We start from the raw sequence: 14,369 nt of genomic DNA on the forward strand, positions 1-14,369 counted from the left end.
TGAGATCTGGAAGCGGGTCTGGGGGGGGCTCCAGGCCTTCAAAGAGCCACAAGGGCTAAAAGGAACCAGGCAGTGAGTGGAAGGGAGAACTCACAGCCTTTGCTGTTCCTTGCCCTTCCCCCGTCTTATCCGTTTCCACCTGACTCCCTTCCTTTGCAGGGTTTCCCGTCCCTGGGCCTCCCCGACCCCCACTTGCTCTGCTTTCTTCTCCCTGCTGTCTTTCTGCTTGAAGCTGTACCTTGAAATTATCTTATCTCTGCATCTTTCTGCCAGGGTTCCCCTGGGATGCTCACTGGCAGGCTTGGAGGCGGGGAGAGGGATGGAGCACACACTGTCCATCCTGCCTGGGGCTGCAGTCTGTTGCAGAGAGAGGATGGGATTAGGGCCATTAAAGCTGGGAGAGGTCCGGACCCTCTCCCTGCAGCCCAACACACAGGTCTTTATGGCTCCTCTCAGGAGCCTCCAGCTGAAAACATCTTGGTTCTGAAAACTCAAAAGCAGAGTGGGGGAGTTCCCGTCGTGGTGCAGCGGTTAACGAATCCGCCTAGGAACCATGAGGTTCGATCCCTGCCCTTGCTCAGTGGGTTAACGATCCGGCGTTGCCATGAGCTGTGGTGTAGGTTGCAGACGCGGCTCGGATCCCGCGTTGCTGTGGCTCTGGGGTAGGCAGGTGGCTACAGCTCTGATTCGACCCCTAGCCTGGGAACCTCCATATGCCGCAGGAGCGGCCCAAGAAATAAAAAAAAGATTAAAAAAAAAAAGCAGAGTGGACAGTATCCACTGCTGGGACTGTACCTAATGCTACAGTGGCCTTGCTACATATGATCTCTTCTAAGGACACTGGATGCTGGTTTAGTCAGTCAACAAACATTTCCTAAAGACCAGGAGTTCCCATGGTGGCGCAGCAGAAACAAATCTGACTAGGAACCATGAGGTTTCGGTTTCGATCCCTGGCCTTGCTCAGTGGACTAAAGATCTGGCATCGCCAGGAGCTGTGGTGTAGTTCGCAGATGCAGCTCGGATCTGATATTGCTGTGGCTGTAGTGTAGGCTGGCAGCTGTAGCTCTGATTCAACCCCTAGCCTGGGAAACTCCATATACCATGGATGCAGCCCTGAAAAACAAAAAACAAACAAACAAAATTTCTGAAAACCAACTTTGCCAGGCACTGTCTTGGGTGCTGAGGGTACAGGGATAAACAAGACTACCCTTAAGATGGTCCTGAGTTCTGCTGCAGTGCAGTGGGTTACGAATCCAACTTCGGCAGCTTGGGTTGCTGGCAGCGTCATGGGTTCGATCCCCAAACTGGGATCCCCGGCAGTGGGTTAAAGGATCCAGTGTTGCTGCAGCTGCGGCTCAGATTCAGTCCCTGACCCAGGAAAGTCCACATGTTGTAGGTGCAGCCAAGATGGTCCCTGTCCTTAAGATGTGCACATTTTGGGGGGATGCTATGCAAGACAACGAATGATACAGTACAAGGAGAGCGGGCTGCGAAAAGAAGGGTCCTTAGCCCAGGATTGGGATGGGAGGGGTTCGGTGAAGTCTTGCTTGGCGGGGAGGTGCTTGAGTGAAATCTTTAAGGAGGACTAGAGTTAGCCAGGTGCAGAAAGGGAGATGAGTCACAGGGGGAAGGCACGACAAGCAATCTTGATGGTGGGGGTGGGGCATGAGTGCAACAACTAAGGATGCAGGAAATGCTCCCCCACCCCCACCCCGCAGAGGATGCATGGAAGTAGCCCAGTATTCAGAAGACATGGAGCACATCCTGCCTCTGCCAGAAGTCGCCCTGGGGCTTCATTTTCCTTGGTCTTGCAAGAACAACCAAAACCCTAATATCCTAGGAATACTGTAGTTATTATTCAAGGCTGGTGGGAAAGGGGCCACATTCCATGAGGGGCCAGGAAGAGTGCTCCCAGTGCATGCTTCCGGGGACAGTGGAGGAGGTGAAGATTGCCAGGGGTCCCATCATGATCTCCAACTCGGAGGCTCCCACCCAGTGCTGCAGGCCCAATGCTGAACAAGGCTGGGGCCAAAGGGGATGGTGCTGCAGCCCCAGGGCTGAAGACAGAACCCAAGAGTCCTGGCCCCAAACTTAGAGAAAAGCTGGGTGGAGGAGTCCCAGCGGCTCACCATCGAAGCCTAGATCATCAGAACAGGAAGAGAGCTTAGATGGTGCCGTGCCAAAATGCTCAAGAAACAGTCCCAGACACATCCAGGGGTGTGTCGCACAGTATACGAAAGGCTCTGCTGGAGGCGTGAGGGGGGATTGGAAGGGACTCAGTCGATCCCTGCCCTGGGGGACCCTTCAGACTGGCAGGGAAGACAGAACTTTCACAACTAAATATAACCCAATGCACACTGTGACAAGGCTGTGAAAGCTCTGTAGAGCCTGTCTCAGAGACAGAGGGGGGCTGGAAAGTGGGGCTGGGGAAGGGGGGCAGACAAAGGGCTGAGAGCACTTGCCCAGGGATGGGGGAGAGGCCCCCAGTCCTACTGCCTGGGGAGGGGGAGCCTTGACCACCTGGCTCCCATCCCAGACCTCATGCTGGCTCAGATCTGTATTCTGATAGCCCTTGGCAGAAGAGATTTCCTGCCTGCCCAGAGGTGGCTGCTGCTGCTGTGCTTTTTTTTTTTTCTTTTTTAGGGCCTCACCTGCAGCATATGGAGGTTCCCAGGCTAGGGGTCAAATCGAAGCTACAGCTTCCAGCCTACGCCACAGCCACAGCAACCAGATCCGAGCTGCGTCTGTGACCTACACCACAGCTCACGGCAACGCCAGATCCTCAACCTACTAAGCGAGGCCAGGGATCGAACCCGCAACCTCATGGTTCCTAGTCAGATTCATTTCTGCTGTGCCACGATGGCATCTCCTGCTGTGCTATCTTGCTGGCAGCCACCTACATCTGCTGCTGAGCCGCCAAGGAAAAAACACCTTCTCTTGGGGATCGGTGCCCCGGAAAGCATCACCTGGGCAGACCCTACAGACAGGGACAAAGTTGGATGGCATGGGCAGGGGAGAGATGGGCTGGAGGAAGAGCTGCTGGGGGAATGGAAGATTCTTTCTCAACCCCAAGAGGGGTAGCGAACTGGCTTCTGGGATCCCATTAGGGAAGAGAGGATGACAGAAAGAGTGAGAGATGGAGGCGGGGAGGGATCCCAGCATGGCCAAGCCGGGGCCAAAGCAGGGGAAGGAGGCCATTGACCCCAAACCCATTTCACAGATTGGAAATGTGGAGACTCAGGCTTAGGAGGAGTGTGTTGATGTGGGGCTTTTCTTGGGGCCTCACCTGCCCCTCCGCCACCCTAACCAGGCAGAAGCAGAGGAAGCTACTACGTGTTGGGTGCCTACCAAGTGTGCCAGAGATATGCTTGACGCTTAGCATAGCTTTCCCGTTTCATCCTCAGAGTAACCCTGTGATATAGGTACTGTGATTATCCTTGTTTTGCAGAAGTGAAAGTGGAAGCACCGAGGCTGCTGAAGCAGCAGGCTCAAGACCAGGGAGGGACGGAAATGTGGCCAGGCGGCAATTTAAGAGGATCATGGGAAGCCACTGTTTGGATAGTGCTGGGATCCCCTCCCACCCCTCTCTCCTTTGGCAAGCGCGCGCACACACAGACACACACACACACACACAGACACACACACACACACACACACATTGTGTGTTGGTGTCTGTCATTTCCTGGACAACCTGTGGGGAAGAGATAGCCTCTGGGTTGTCAGGGCACACAAGCTCTTCCCATTTCACAGATGAGGAGACTGACCTCCAGAGATGAACGTAAGCTTATCAAGCGTTTATTCACGGAAGGAAGGAGTCTCGCGCTGTCCCTCTTCATGTCCCCTGACTCCTGGGAGGGGGGCCCTCCCTCCCCACCGCAGACGTCTTCCCTGGGAGAGCCGCGTGTGCCCCTTGGGCAGACCCTGCTCCCGCTCGATCTGCCTCCGTATCTGGAGGGGTACCTCTCCCGCGAGGCCCAGCGGTCCCCGGAAGGGGTGGTCCTTGTGTCCAGGGCCCCCACCGAGCTGCAGTTTTAGGGAGGTGCTACCGCAATTCGACCCAAAGAGCCTGGAGGTGGGGCTGGGAAGGGCGGGCCCGGGGGCGGAGCGCGGGGCAGAGGCGGCTCTGGGCGGCTGCTGGGTCTGTCCCGGGTTGGAAGGCCACCGTTTTCATTCTCGCCGTCCTCGTCGCCGAGCCCCGGCGCCATGGACGCTCTTTGCGGCTCCGGGGAGTTCAGCTCCAAGTTCTGGGTAAGGAGGTGTCCCGGGACCAAGAGGGAGCACCAGCGAACCCTTAGCCCGGGGAGTGGCAATGCGATGCCGGGAGCGGGTCTCGAGGCGTCGCCCAGTGCCGGTTCCCTCGTGGTCGGGGAAATCTGCATCGGGTTTCCCCAGCCACATGGGCGAGCCTGGGAAAGCCAGGTGCTAGGCTTCTTGTTGGCACGGTGGGTGGCAGCTCGGAATCAGAAGGTGCCCACACTTGCCACCTCACCCATATCCCTCTCTGGGACTGACTGCAGGCTGCAGAAGGGGCATTTCCCGGTTACTAGATCCTGTTGATCCTTCAGCACTGGCCCCCTGGACCAGTGGATGCCCATCCCCACACCTGTTCAACCAGGTGCTTTGGGAGGCGGGGCCTACTGGGCTTCCCCCTTCTTCAAGGGTTCCTGCCTTCTTGGAAAGGGTTCCTGCTCCGGGCAGAGCCACCAGAGACTGGCTGATCCTCACCGCCCCAGCCTCAGGAGGGAGAGGCAGACCTCACTCTGGAGGCAGGCCCTTACAGGTGCAAGATATCAGGATTTCCTGGTCCAACCCTCCCCTTTTATAGATGGAGAAAGGCCCAGAGAGAGGAAGAGACTTGCTCAAAGCCAGTTAGAGGAAAACAGGGCTGGGATAGCAAAGTGGGCCTTCTGCTCATATGCCGGACCCTTTTCTAAGACATCAGGCTGCTTTTCAGGCTGCTGACTCCAGACCCTCAGCATAGTTCAGGTGCTCTCTGTGTAGAAAGCCCAAGAGCTTCCTTACAGCTTTCAAAACCTCTTCACAGGCAGCTCCCTTGATCATCATCGCAGCTCTGGGAGGCAAGTAGTGGTGTGTCTCTGTTTCACGGATGCGTTTAGACTCGAGGGGCTTGTCAGTGGTCCTATGGGAGCTGCCCAGCATAGGCTGCTCTCAAATCCAGGGCCTCTGAATCCCAATCCCTAAATCATTTCCCCATTTCAGGTATTTGTATGTATGTGCCTGGGGAGGGGGAGGTTGCGTGCATGCGTGTGTGAGTGTGTGTGTGCACGCGCATGCGCACACCCACTGAGTGTTATTCATGAGTGAGTGCTTGTGTAGATGTGTGTGTGCATGTGTGTATGTAAGTGTGAGCGTATAGTCAGACACCCCGCTCTCAGGTTGTGTTTGGGCTGGACTGAAGGGCTTAAATGGATGTCTGAAATTTTGGGCAATAGAATACCATTTAACTAAATGGTTAGAGTAAAATTAACCTCTTAGTAACCCAGAAAGAGAGCCATGGAGATCACTACATGGTTGATCAGAGATGATGCAACTTCTCTGCTGCTGCCCTTATTGCCACAGGAACCCCATCTGTCATCCAGCCTGGCCTGGTCACTTGTTTCCAGAGTCCAAAGGTTGCCCCGTTGGCTCATGAGTAGACTTTTTCTCATTGTCACTTGAGCCTGGCTGTTGCGGCCGGGGCAACGTTGGGGTGTCCGAGGTGGCCAGGGAGAAGACTTGTAAATCAAGGGGGCAGATGTGACCATGCCTCAAGTTCAAGGATTCCCTGTTCCTGAGTGTGTAGTTAACCTTGAGAACTTAGGATTGCCCAGAAACAGGCTTTGAGGGACCAGAAGTCTGGGAACTCAAGGCTCCTTTCTTGATCCCATGATAGGGTTTCTCTACCCTTCCATGATACTGTGGAATCCAAGAATGTCAGAGCTTGGGGGCTTGGGGTAGCTGGCCCAGCCCCTCATTAAAGAGCTGGGAAAACTGAAAAAATGAACTTGTCAAGGTCACGCAACAATCAGCTACAGAGTGCTCGACTTGGAATCTGAGATATGGTTTCAACTTTGTCATTCCCTGACTGTGTACTTTTGGGCTTCTGGGACTCTCTTATGCCTGAATTTCTTGTTCCTGAGACACGTGTATCTTCTCTGAGAACCTCGGAGTCCATGGGAGTCAGGTCATCTATATGTGAGGTTCAAGGGGATGCATCAAGTGACAAGGACACTAACCTCTCCTCTTCCTGACCCCCGTGTCTTAGCACTTTCCATCTTCTTCCTCTTTTTTTTTTTTTTTTTTTTTTTAGGGCCGCACCTGTGGCATGTGGAGGTTCCCAGGCTAGGGGTCGAATCGGAGCTGTAGCCACAGCCACAGCCACAGTAATGCCAGATCCAAACCACGTCTGTGACCTACACCACAGCTCATGGCAACGCCGGATCCTTCACCTACTGAACAAGGCCAGGGATCGAACCCGCAACCTCATAGTTCCTAGTCGGATTTGTTAACCACTGAGCCACGATGGGAACTCCAACAATTTCCGTCTTCTGCATTAACTTCTTGGCTCCTGAAAGCTATCCCAGGCTGTACCCCCAAGTAGCTGGTGACTGGGGGTGGTACAGGACAAGGCAGGAAGTTCCCTAGCTCATCCTCTGAGGGTTTGTAGAGCTGAGAAAAGGGGGGAACGGGGTCTGAGGCCCAGAGGCTGCTGCTATTACCTCAGCCCTAGCTCAGTTACCCAGAAGGCCTGAAGTTCAGGGTTATTCACGGATGCTGAACTAGTTTGCTTCTCATTTTCTTTTCTTTTCTTTTTTTTTTTCTTTTTTGCCATTTCTTGGGCCGCTCTCGCAGCATATGGAGGTTCCCAGGCTAGGGGTCGAATCGGAGCTGTAGCCACCGGCCTACGCCAGAGCCACAGCAGCGCGGGATCCGAGCCGCATCTGCAACCTATACCACAGCTCACGGCAACGCCGGATCCTTAACCCACTGAGCAAGGCCAGGGATCGAACCTGCAACCTCATGGTTCCTAGTCGGATTCGTTAACTATTGCGCCACGACGGCAACTCCTGCTTCTCATTTTCATTGTATGTTTTTCAGGTATACTTGTCCCTGAATCTTTTATCTTAGGAGCCTGTGGGTGACCCACAATGTTGGAAGTAGTGCAGGGCAGCCAGGAAGTACCTAAGCCAGGAGTGAACAGGTGGGGGCGGGAGGCGGGGAGACATGGTTCAGGCCTCTCGGGGCCGCTTGATCATTCTATCCAGCCTTTTCACTAGCTTATCCTCACAGCCTCAGTTTTTCTACCTATGAAATGGGGAAGTCACCCACCTCCTAACCACCTCACAAAGCTGTTGTGGAAGTCAAATAAAGTAGGGAATGTAAAAAAAAAAAAAAGGAATGTGAATCAATTTGTGAACTTAAGTTGATTTAATTTTTTTGTATGGAAGTTCCCGGGCTAGGGGTTGAATTGGAGCTCTCGCTTCTGGCCTACATACAGCATAGCAACGCGGGATCTGAGCCGCATCTTTGACCTACACCACAGCTCACAGCAACGCCGGATCCTTAACCCACTGAGCGAGGCCAGGATTGGACCTGCATTCTCATGGATACTAGTTGGGTTCTTAACCCACTGAGCCACAAGGGGAACTCCATTAAACCAATTTAAATTTAAAATGCTCTGTTGGTGACAAGTCAAAATATTCCTGGGAAGAGTAATAAAGAGAGAGATGAGGTTAGAAGGAGGTATTAGATTTGGAAAGACCTGCAAGAAAGGGGCTCAGGGCCATTGGTCAAGGGCTCCCATCTCACCTGTTTGCTGGGGAATTTGTGGCTAAATCCATCCACCTCAGCCCCAGATAAATGTGAGGGTAGGAGCCTCGAGGGAACCCATGACCTCCTGGACATGTGTACACACACTTTGCACTCACACACACTGTGCATTTACACACACTGTGCACTTACGCACACCATGCACTCACACGCACCATGTACTGACACACACACACTGTGCATTTACACACACCATGCACTTAGATACACTGTGCACTCATACACACTGTGCACTCACATACTGTGCACTCACACACACCGTGCACTTGCACACACTGCGCACTCACACACACCATGCATTTACACACACCGTGCACTCACACACACCATGCACTTACACACACCATGCATTTACACATACTCTGCCACTCACACACATTGTGCGCTGGGTGAGTGATCCATCCTTTCTTTGATGTCTCTCTTAGCTCTACCCATTTTGGAGGGATTACCAACATCTCTGATCATGCGCAGAAGTTTCACGGAAATAAATTCCAAGAGAATGGCCTGTGACTAAACGGCCCAGAGATCACAGAGCTAAAAACAAAGGAGGTGGAGGTGTCCCTTTGCTGCCCCAGGTTGCCCCCTACCTGGATGATGACTCTGTTCTGAGCAGCAGAGACAGGGGCATATCCAGGTGGTGAAGGGAGTGCACAGAGAAAGAGCCTGGGGACTGTTGGCCCTCAGGAGGTCCTGACCTGTTTGCAGAATTGACTTTGATCTAATGGCTCCAGGGAGTTCCTGGGAGGCTGGTGTGGACTTAGAAGTCCAAAGGTCCTGACCAAGAGAGCTGTCCAAAGATGGCACTGATGGCCTGGGAAACAGTGAGCTCCTCATTGCTGACGGGTTCAGGCACAGGGGGTAGTGGCCGCTTGGTGGAGATGTTGGAGAGAGGAAGGAGATGGGGTCCTGCCCTGAAATTCTGTGACCAACTTGGAAGAGGGAAGGTGTGGCCAATGGGAGATTCACCAGCTCTTTCTCTGAGATTTCTAGACCTCTCTTTGCTGGTTCTGTCCCCACTTTTATTTTATTTTATTTTTTGTCTTTTTGCTTTTTCTAGGGCCACTCATGCGGCATATGGAGGTTCCCAGGTTAGGGGTCGAATCGGAGCTGTAGCCACCGGCCTACACCAGAGCCACAGCAGCGTGGGATCCGAGCCGCGTCTGCAACCTACACCACAGCTCACGGCAACGGCGGATCCTTAACCCGCTGAGCAAGGCCAGGGATCGAACCCGCAACCTCATGGTTCCTAGGCGGATTCGTTAACCACTGAGCCACGACGGGAACTCCTCTGTCCCTATTTTAGACATGGCGTTTACCGAGTAGCAGCCCTTGGGGGAGCGCTATGGGTCTCCCACTAGCCAGGCACCAGCACTTTCACTGTCCCCTGGCTCTTTACCCACCTGGGTCTCTCTGTTTACTCCCTGGGTCTCTTGCTCTGTTCCAGCTAGTGCCATTCTGTTACTTGCTGTGTGACTTTGGGCGAATTAATCACCCTCTCTGGGTTTCAGCTGGGCCTAAGTCGCCTCTGGGGCCGCCTTCAGGTCTAGTTGCTCAGTGCTGATTCTGAGGGGCTGAGCCTTGGACTCGGGGTGAAGCTATGACTAAGGCCCTAGGGACTTTAGGGCTCCTGGGTATCAGGGTCTCCTCCATCGCGCCCTGCCACCAGGTCACTGCACAGCCTGAATTGGTGGCCACCATCACATGAGGAACAAGTGAGGCTCTGATTTCAGTGTACTTTGACTCTCAAATAAAGATGGTGACCCCCAAATCTCTGGGGAAACTGGTAGAGGTGGGGCCTCTGCCATTAGGCAGGTGGGTAGGTGGCAGATACCCTCTCAGTCTGCTGAACACCAATCCCCCCTCCCCCCACCCCACCAGGAACACAGTCCTCCCTGCCAGGGCTTTGCCCCCTGAATTCCTTTTCTCCATCCCATCTGGGGCAGCTAAAGCTAGACCACTTTGAGCCTCCGAGCCGCTGGCTTCTCTTAGAAAGATTTGTTTCCTTGTGACCCCAGGCTGACTTCTCAGCTGCGCTGCTCCCCCACTGCCCTGGACCCGGTCTGGAGGGCCGGAGACTTAGGGAAGGAAATGAGTCAAGGAAGTGGCATTTGGGAGGGAACTTTGCCAAGCCCGCCTTCTGGTCCCCTGACCCGGAAATGGTCTTGGAGCCTGGAGCCTGGGTCAGAGTTCCTAGCGGGAGGCAGAATCAGAGTACCTGGGGTTGTGTCCACCCCTTCCTGGTGTGGGTGTCCCAGGGCAACAGGTGGAACAGGATTCCTGAGGGGGGGGGTGAGCTTGGATGTGCTTCCCCTCCCCCACCTGCAGCGGCTCCTCCTTCAGGAGGGGGTGCTGGGCTGGGAGAGTGAGGGGGGCTAACAGGGGCTAATCCTTGGATTGGATTTCTCCTTCCAACTGGATATTCAGGTTTCTAGTCCAGTGGCTCCCAGAATGCCAGCTAGTCTGTTACCCTGTCACGGCAGCCCCTTCCCCCATCAGCTCTGTGACATTAACCATAGCAAGGAGGTGATTTCAGAGTAGGCTGCAGGGCTGAAAGGAGATTTTTTTTTTTTTTTTGGTCTTTTTGCTTTTTCTGGGGCTGCTCCTGTGGCATATGGGGGTTCCCAGGCTAGGGGTCTAATCAGAGCTGTAGCTGCCGGCCTGCTCCAGAGCCACAGCAACTCGGGATCCGAGCTGTGTCTGCAGCCTACACCACAGCTCACAGAAACGCCAGATCCTTAACCCACTGAGCGAGGCCAGGGATCAAACCCGCAACCTCATGGTTCCTAGTCGGATTCGTTAACCACTGAATCACGATGGGAACTCCCTGAAAGGAGATTTTTAACGTTTTGGGGGTTCTGTCCTCAAGGTGGGTTGTCCTGTTGGAGCCCTACAAGGTGTAGAGGAAGTGCAGTAGAACCGAGTCTGGAACTCAGAAGTGGCACGGCCAGGGTTCGAGTCCCAGCGTCGGCCGCTGTGCCCTGGGGTTGGTCACTTTCCGGCCACGGGTCTCCACTGTTTCGAGCATTCAGTGATAATCTTGGAACACCGTGGTGCTCAAATAACCAAAGCTGTGGCTGGCTGGCCGAAGGCCCCTTTTGGAAGCGGACGATGGGCCGGCCAGGCTGTGAGCCCTCGTTTCGGGCTCCCACCCCGAGGCCCTTCTGAAGGCTGCCGTCTCAGCCACAGTGGGTCAGCAGTGTGAGTGGGCCCTTTGCCGTTTCTGCACCTCCATGTCTGCTGAGATAAATGAATTCGTCAGTTGATCCCTGCAGGGTTAAGGAAGTCATTAATCTTCTCATGTCAGAGGCTATCAGCAAGCCTGGGGCCCCTGGGACCTGGGAAGTCCCTGACAGAACTGGGGCCGAGGGCTCTGGGAATCCTTATTCCCCCCTGCCCCCTGCTGGGGTCTGCCGAGATTTCGGCCTTGGTGCCCATGAAGGGGCCCCCTCGGTGGCGTCTGGGTGCCAGACCGTCTCGCCCCATTGAACTGTTTAATTGTGTGGTTAACGTCGTTGCTGCTGCTGTGGAAACTTTGTGAGTGACAGTCCGGGGGGCGGGGGGTGGGCCCAGCTCCCAGGTGGTGCTCTTCAGAATGGGAACTGGGGGCTGGTGGTTTGAGAAGGGGTCACCCATCCTGCCCCTGTGGGATTGAAGAGTGCCAGGGGGTCCAGGAAATGACCTTCACCAACCCTGTCCTCGATGCTTAGCTTGGTCTGCGTCTGCGATCCCCTCTGGTGCCTTGGTGCCCAGGGGAACTCATACTGAGCTGCTGGGCACATGGCCGCAGAAGTGGGCTTTCGCGGGCACTTTTCATTTATTTGTTCATATTCTTTCTTCTGTTCGACAAATGCACGGGAGGGCCTTCGCTCTGCCAGGCCCTGTTCTAGGCCGTGGGAAATACACTGGTCAGCAGAGCTAACAAACCGGGGGAGCTCCCATCGTGGCTCAGTGGTTAACGAACCTGACCAGGATCCATGAGGACGTGGGTTCAATCCCTGGCCGTGCTCATTGGGTTAAGGATCTGGCGTTGCCGTGAGCTGTGGTGTAGGTTGCAGACGAGGCTCAGATCTGGCATTGCTGTGGCTGTGGTGTAGGCCAGCAGCTGTAGCTCTGATTTGATCCCTAGCCTGGGAACTTACATATACCTTGGGGATGGCCCCCAAAAGAAAGAAAGAAAGCAAGAAAAAGTGAGCCGAGCACAAGTTTGCAGGTGAGGAGGGTGTTGGGCACAGCACCACTGCCTTGAGGCAGGTGCAGATCTGATATACGGGGACCACACAGAGGCCAGGAGGCAAGTGGAGTGAGAGGACGGAGTGGGGGACCTGAGGTCAGAGTGCAGGGAAGCAGATAAGGAGGGTCCTGAGGGCCCCTTGGAGACTTGGGCTTTTTTTTTTTATTATTACTCAAATGAATTTATCACGTCTGTAGTTGTATAATGATCATAACAATCTGATTTCACAGGATCTCCATCCCACAACCCAAGCACATCCCCCCACCCCCGAAACTGTCTCCTCCGGAGACCATAGGTTTTTCAATGTCTGTGAGTCAGCATCTGTTCTGCAAAGAAGTTCAGTCTGTCCTTTTTTCAGGTTCCACATGTCCGTGAAAGCATTTGATGTCTCATTGTATGGCTGACTTCACTTAGCATAATAATTCCTAGGTCCATCCATGTTGCTAAAAATGCCGGTATTTCGTTCCTTTTAATGGCTGAGTAATAGTCCATTGTGTATATGTACCACATCTTGATCCACTCCTCTGTTGATGGACATTTAGGTTGTTTCCTTGTTTTGGCTATTGCAAATAGTACTGAAATGACCATTGGAGTACATGTGTCTTTGCGAGTTTTCTCTGGATATATGCCCAAGTCTTGGGCTTTTACTCTGTGTGAAATGGGGAGCCCTTGGCAGGTTTTAACCAGAGGAGTGACATGGGGTCAGCATGACTTAGGTTTCTCCCAGACTTGCCCCTGGCTACTGGGCTGGAAAAGACAGCTCGGCAAGTGGCCAGAGTACAAGCAGAGAGACCGGGGGGGGGGGGGGGGGGCAATAGCCACAGTCCAGGTGAAAGAGAAGCCATCAGATTCTGGCTCTATCAGGGACATCCAGACAAAGATGCCTTTTTATAGATAAAAACAGTCAAATATAGCACTTACCTGTAGTTCAGCCTCATAATCTCAAAGGAGAGTGAACAGGATTTGCTGAAAGGTTGGGTGTGGGGTGTGAGAGAAAGAGTCAAAGATGATGGCAAAGATTCTGGCCTTCGAGAAGGAAAGAGCTGCCAGCCGTCCAGTGGGCAGGCTTGGGAGAGGGACTGGGCAGGAGTTCCGTTCTGGACATGTTGTGTAGGACATGTTGTGTAGGACATGTTGTGTAGGACATGTCCCATCAGTGTCCTAGCAAGTAGGCTGAGATAAACAGTCTAGGAACACAGGCTTGGATGGGTACCCGTGACTTCTGGGTGGAACTCTGCCCAGCTGAGATACGCATATCGGAAGGAAAGGAGCCCAGGCCGGATCTCCCTGTGGGTCAAAGCTGTCTCTGGTCCTCACCTCCCCAAGATCTCTTGATTGTTGCCACAGTGCAAGTTGTTTGTGAAACCCAAACAAGGTCCCAGCAGCCTCTGCTGGGTCACCTGCTTTGAGGGTTGCCTTGTGTTTTTGTCTTTTTTGGTTTTTTAGGGCGGCCCCTACAGCATATGGAGGTTCCCAGGCTAGGGGTCAAATTGGAGCTGTAGCCGCCGGCCTACGCCACAGCCACAGCAACACCAGATCTGAACTACATCTGCCACCTACGCCACAGCTCATGGTAACACCGGATCCTTAACCCACTGCATAAGACCAGGGATCGAACCCACGTCCTCATGGATGCTAGTCAGATTCGTTTCCACTGAGCTATGACTGGAACTCCTAGTGTTGCCTTGTTTGAGCCAAGGTGCTTTGCTGTTCATCCTGCTCCTGCGGCGAGCTGGCTGGGTTGCTGTCATTACTCCGACGACTCACGTGCGGAAATGGGGGTTCAGAGAGATGAAGACAGTCACCCTTAGTTCCATGGCTCCGAAGTGGCAGCCCACCTTGAGTCCCCTGCATAAGGGTTTGGTTCTCCTCGTGGCCACTCCCTGGCTGCCTCCAAGAGCCACGCCAGTGCAAGTGCAGATTCCGTGTTGTGCCTTTGAACTCAGGCTCCCGTCCCCCAGCACACACGCTCCCTTGTCTGGCAGATATGTCTAGACCATATCTGCACTGCTCCTCATGCCTGGCTGTGTGCTGGGAGTTAGAGGGTGTGGGGCAGAGAGGAGATGAGTAAGATTAGGGGCCAACGTCTATCCTGAAGGCGCAGTTGCTATAAGAGAGAAGACGTGGTCACATGTGCAGGTCCAAGCAGCGCGGGGTCGGAGAAACCCCAGGTTGGAGTTAACGAGGCCTGGTGGCCCTCCCAGCTCCTGACAGCCAGGTGTCCTTGGACTTGTTGCTGGAACAGATGGAGCCTGATTTTTCTTTTGCAAACCGTGCCTCAAACTGTTCCTCTTCTCTTCTTTTGGAA

The 14,369-nt window shown here is 53.9% G+C and overlaps 1 protein-coding gene across 1 annotated transcript in view; it reads left to right on the plus strand.

Annotated features, from left to right (window-relative positions):
• Positions 1-4,100: 4,100 nt before the first annotated feature.
• ABCC3 (ATP binding cassette subfamily C member 3) overlaps positions 4,101-14,369 on the plus strand; it is a 56,176-nt gene continuing 45,907 nt past the window's right edge. Inside the window, exon 1 of the mRNA XM_047759273.1 lies at positions 4,101-4,248. Within this exon, the coding sequence (XP_047615229.1) occupies positions 4,204-4,248 (45 nt within the window). The 5' untranslated portion in view covers positions 4,101-4,203. The remainder of the gene's footprint in view (positions 4,249-14,369) is intronic.

The sequence above is a fragment of the Phacochoerus africanus genome, chromosome 14, assembly GCF_016906955.1.
Source record: "Phacochoerus africanus isolate WHEZ1 chromosome 14, ROS_Pafr_v1, whole genome shotgun sequence".
Taxonomy (NCBI): domain Eukaryota; kingdom Metazoa; phylum Chordata; class Mammalia; order Artiodactyla; family Suidae; genus Phacochoerus; species Phacochoerus africanus.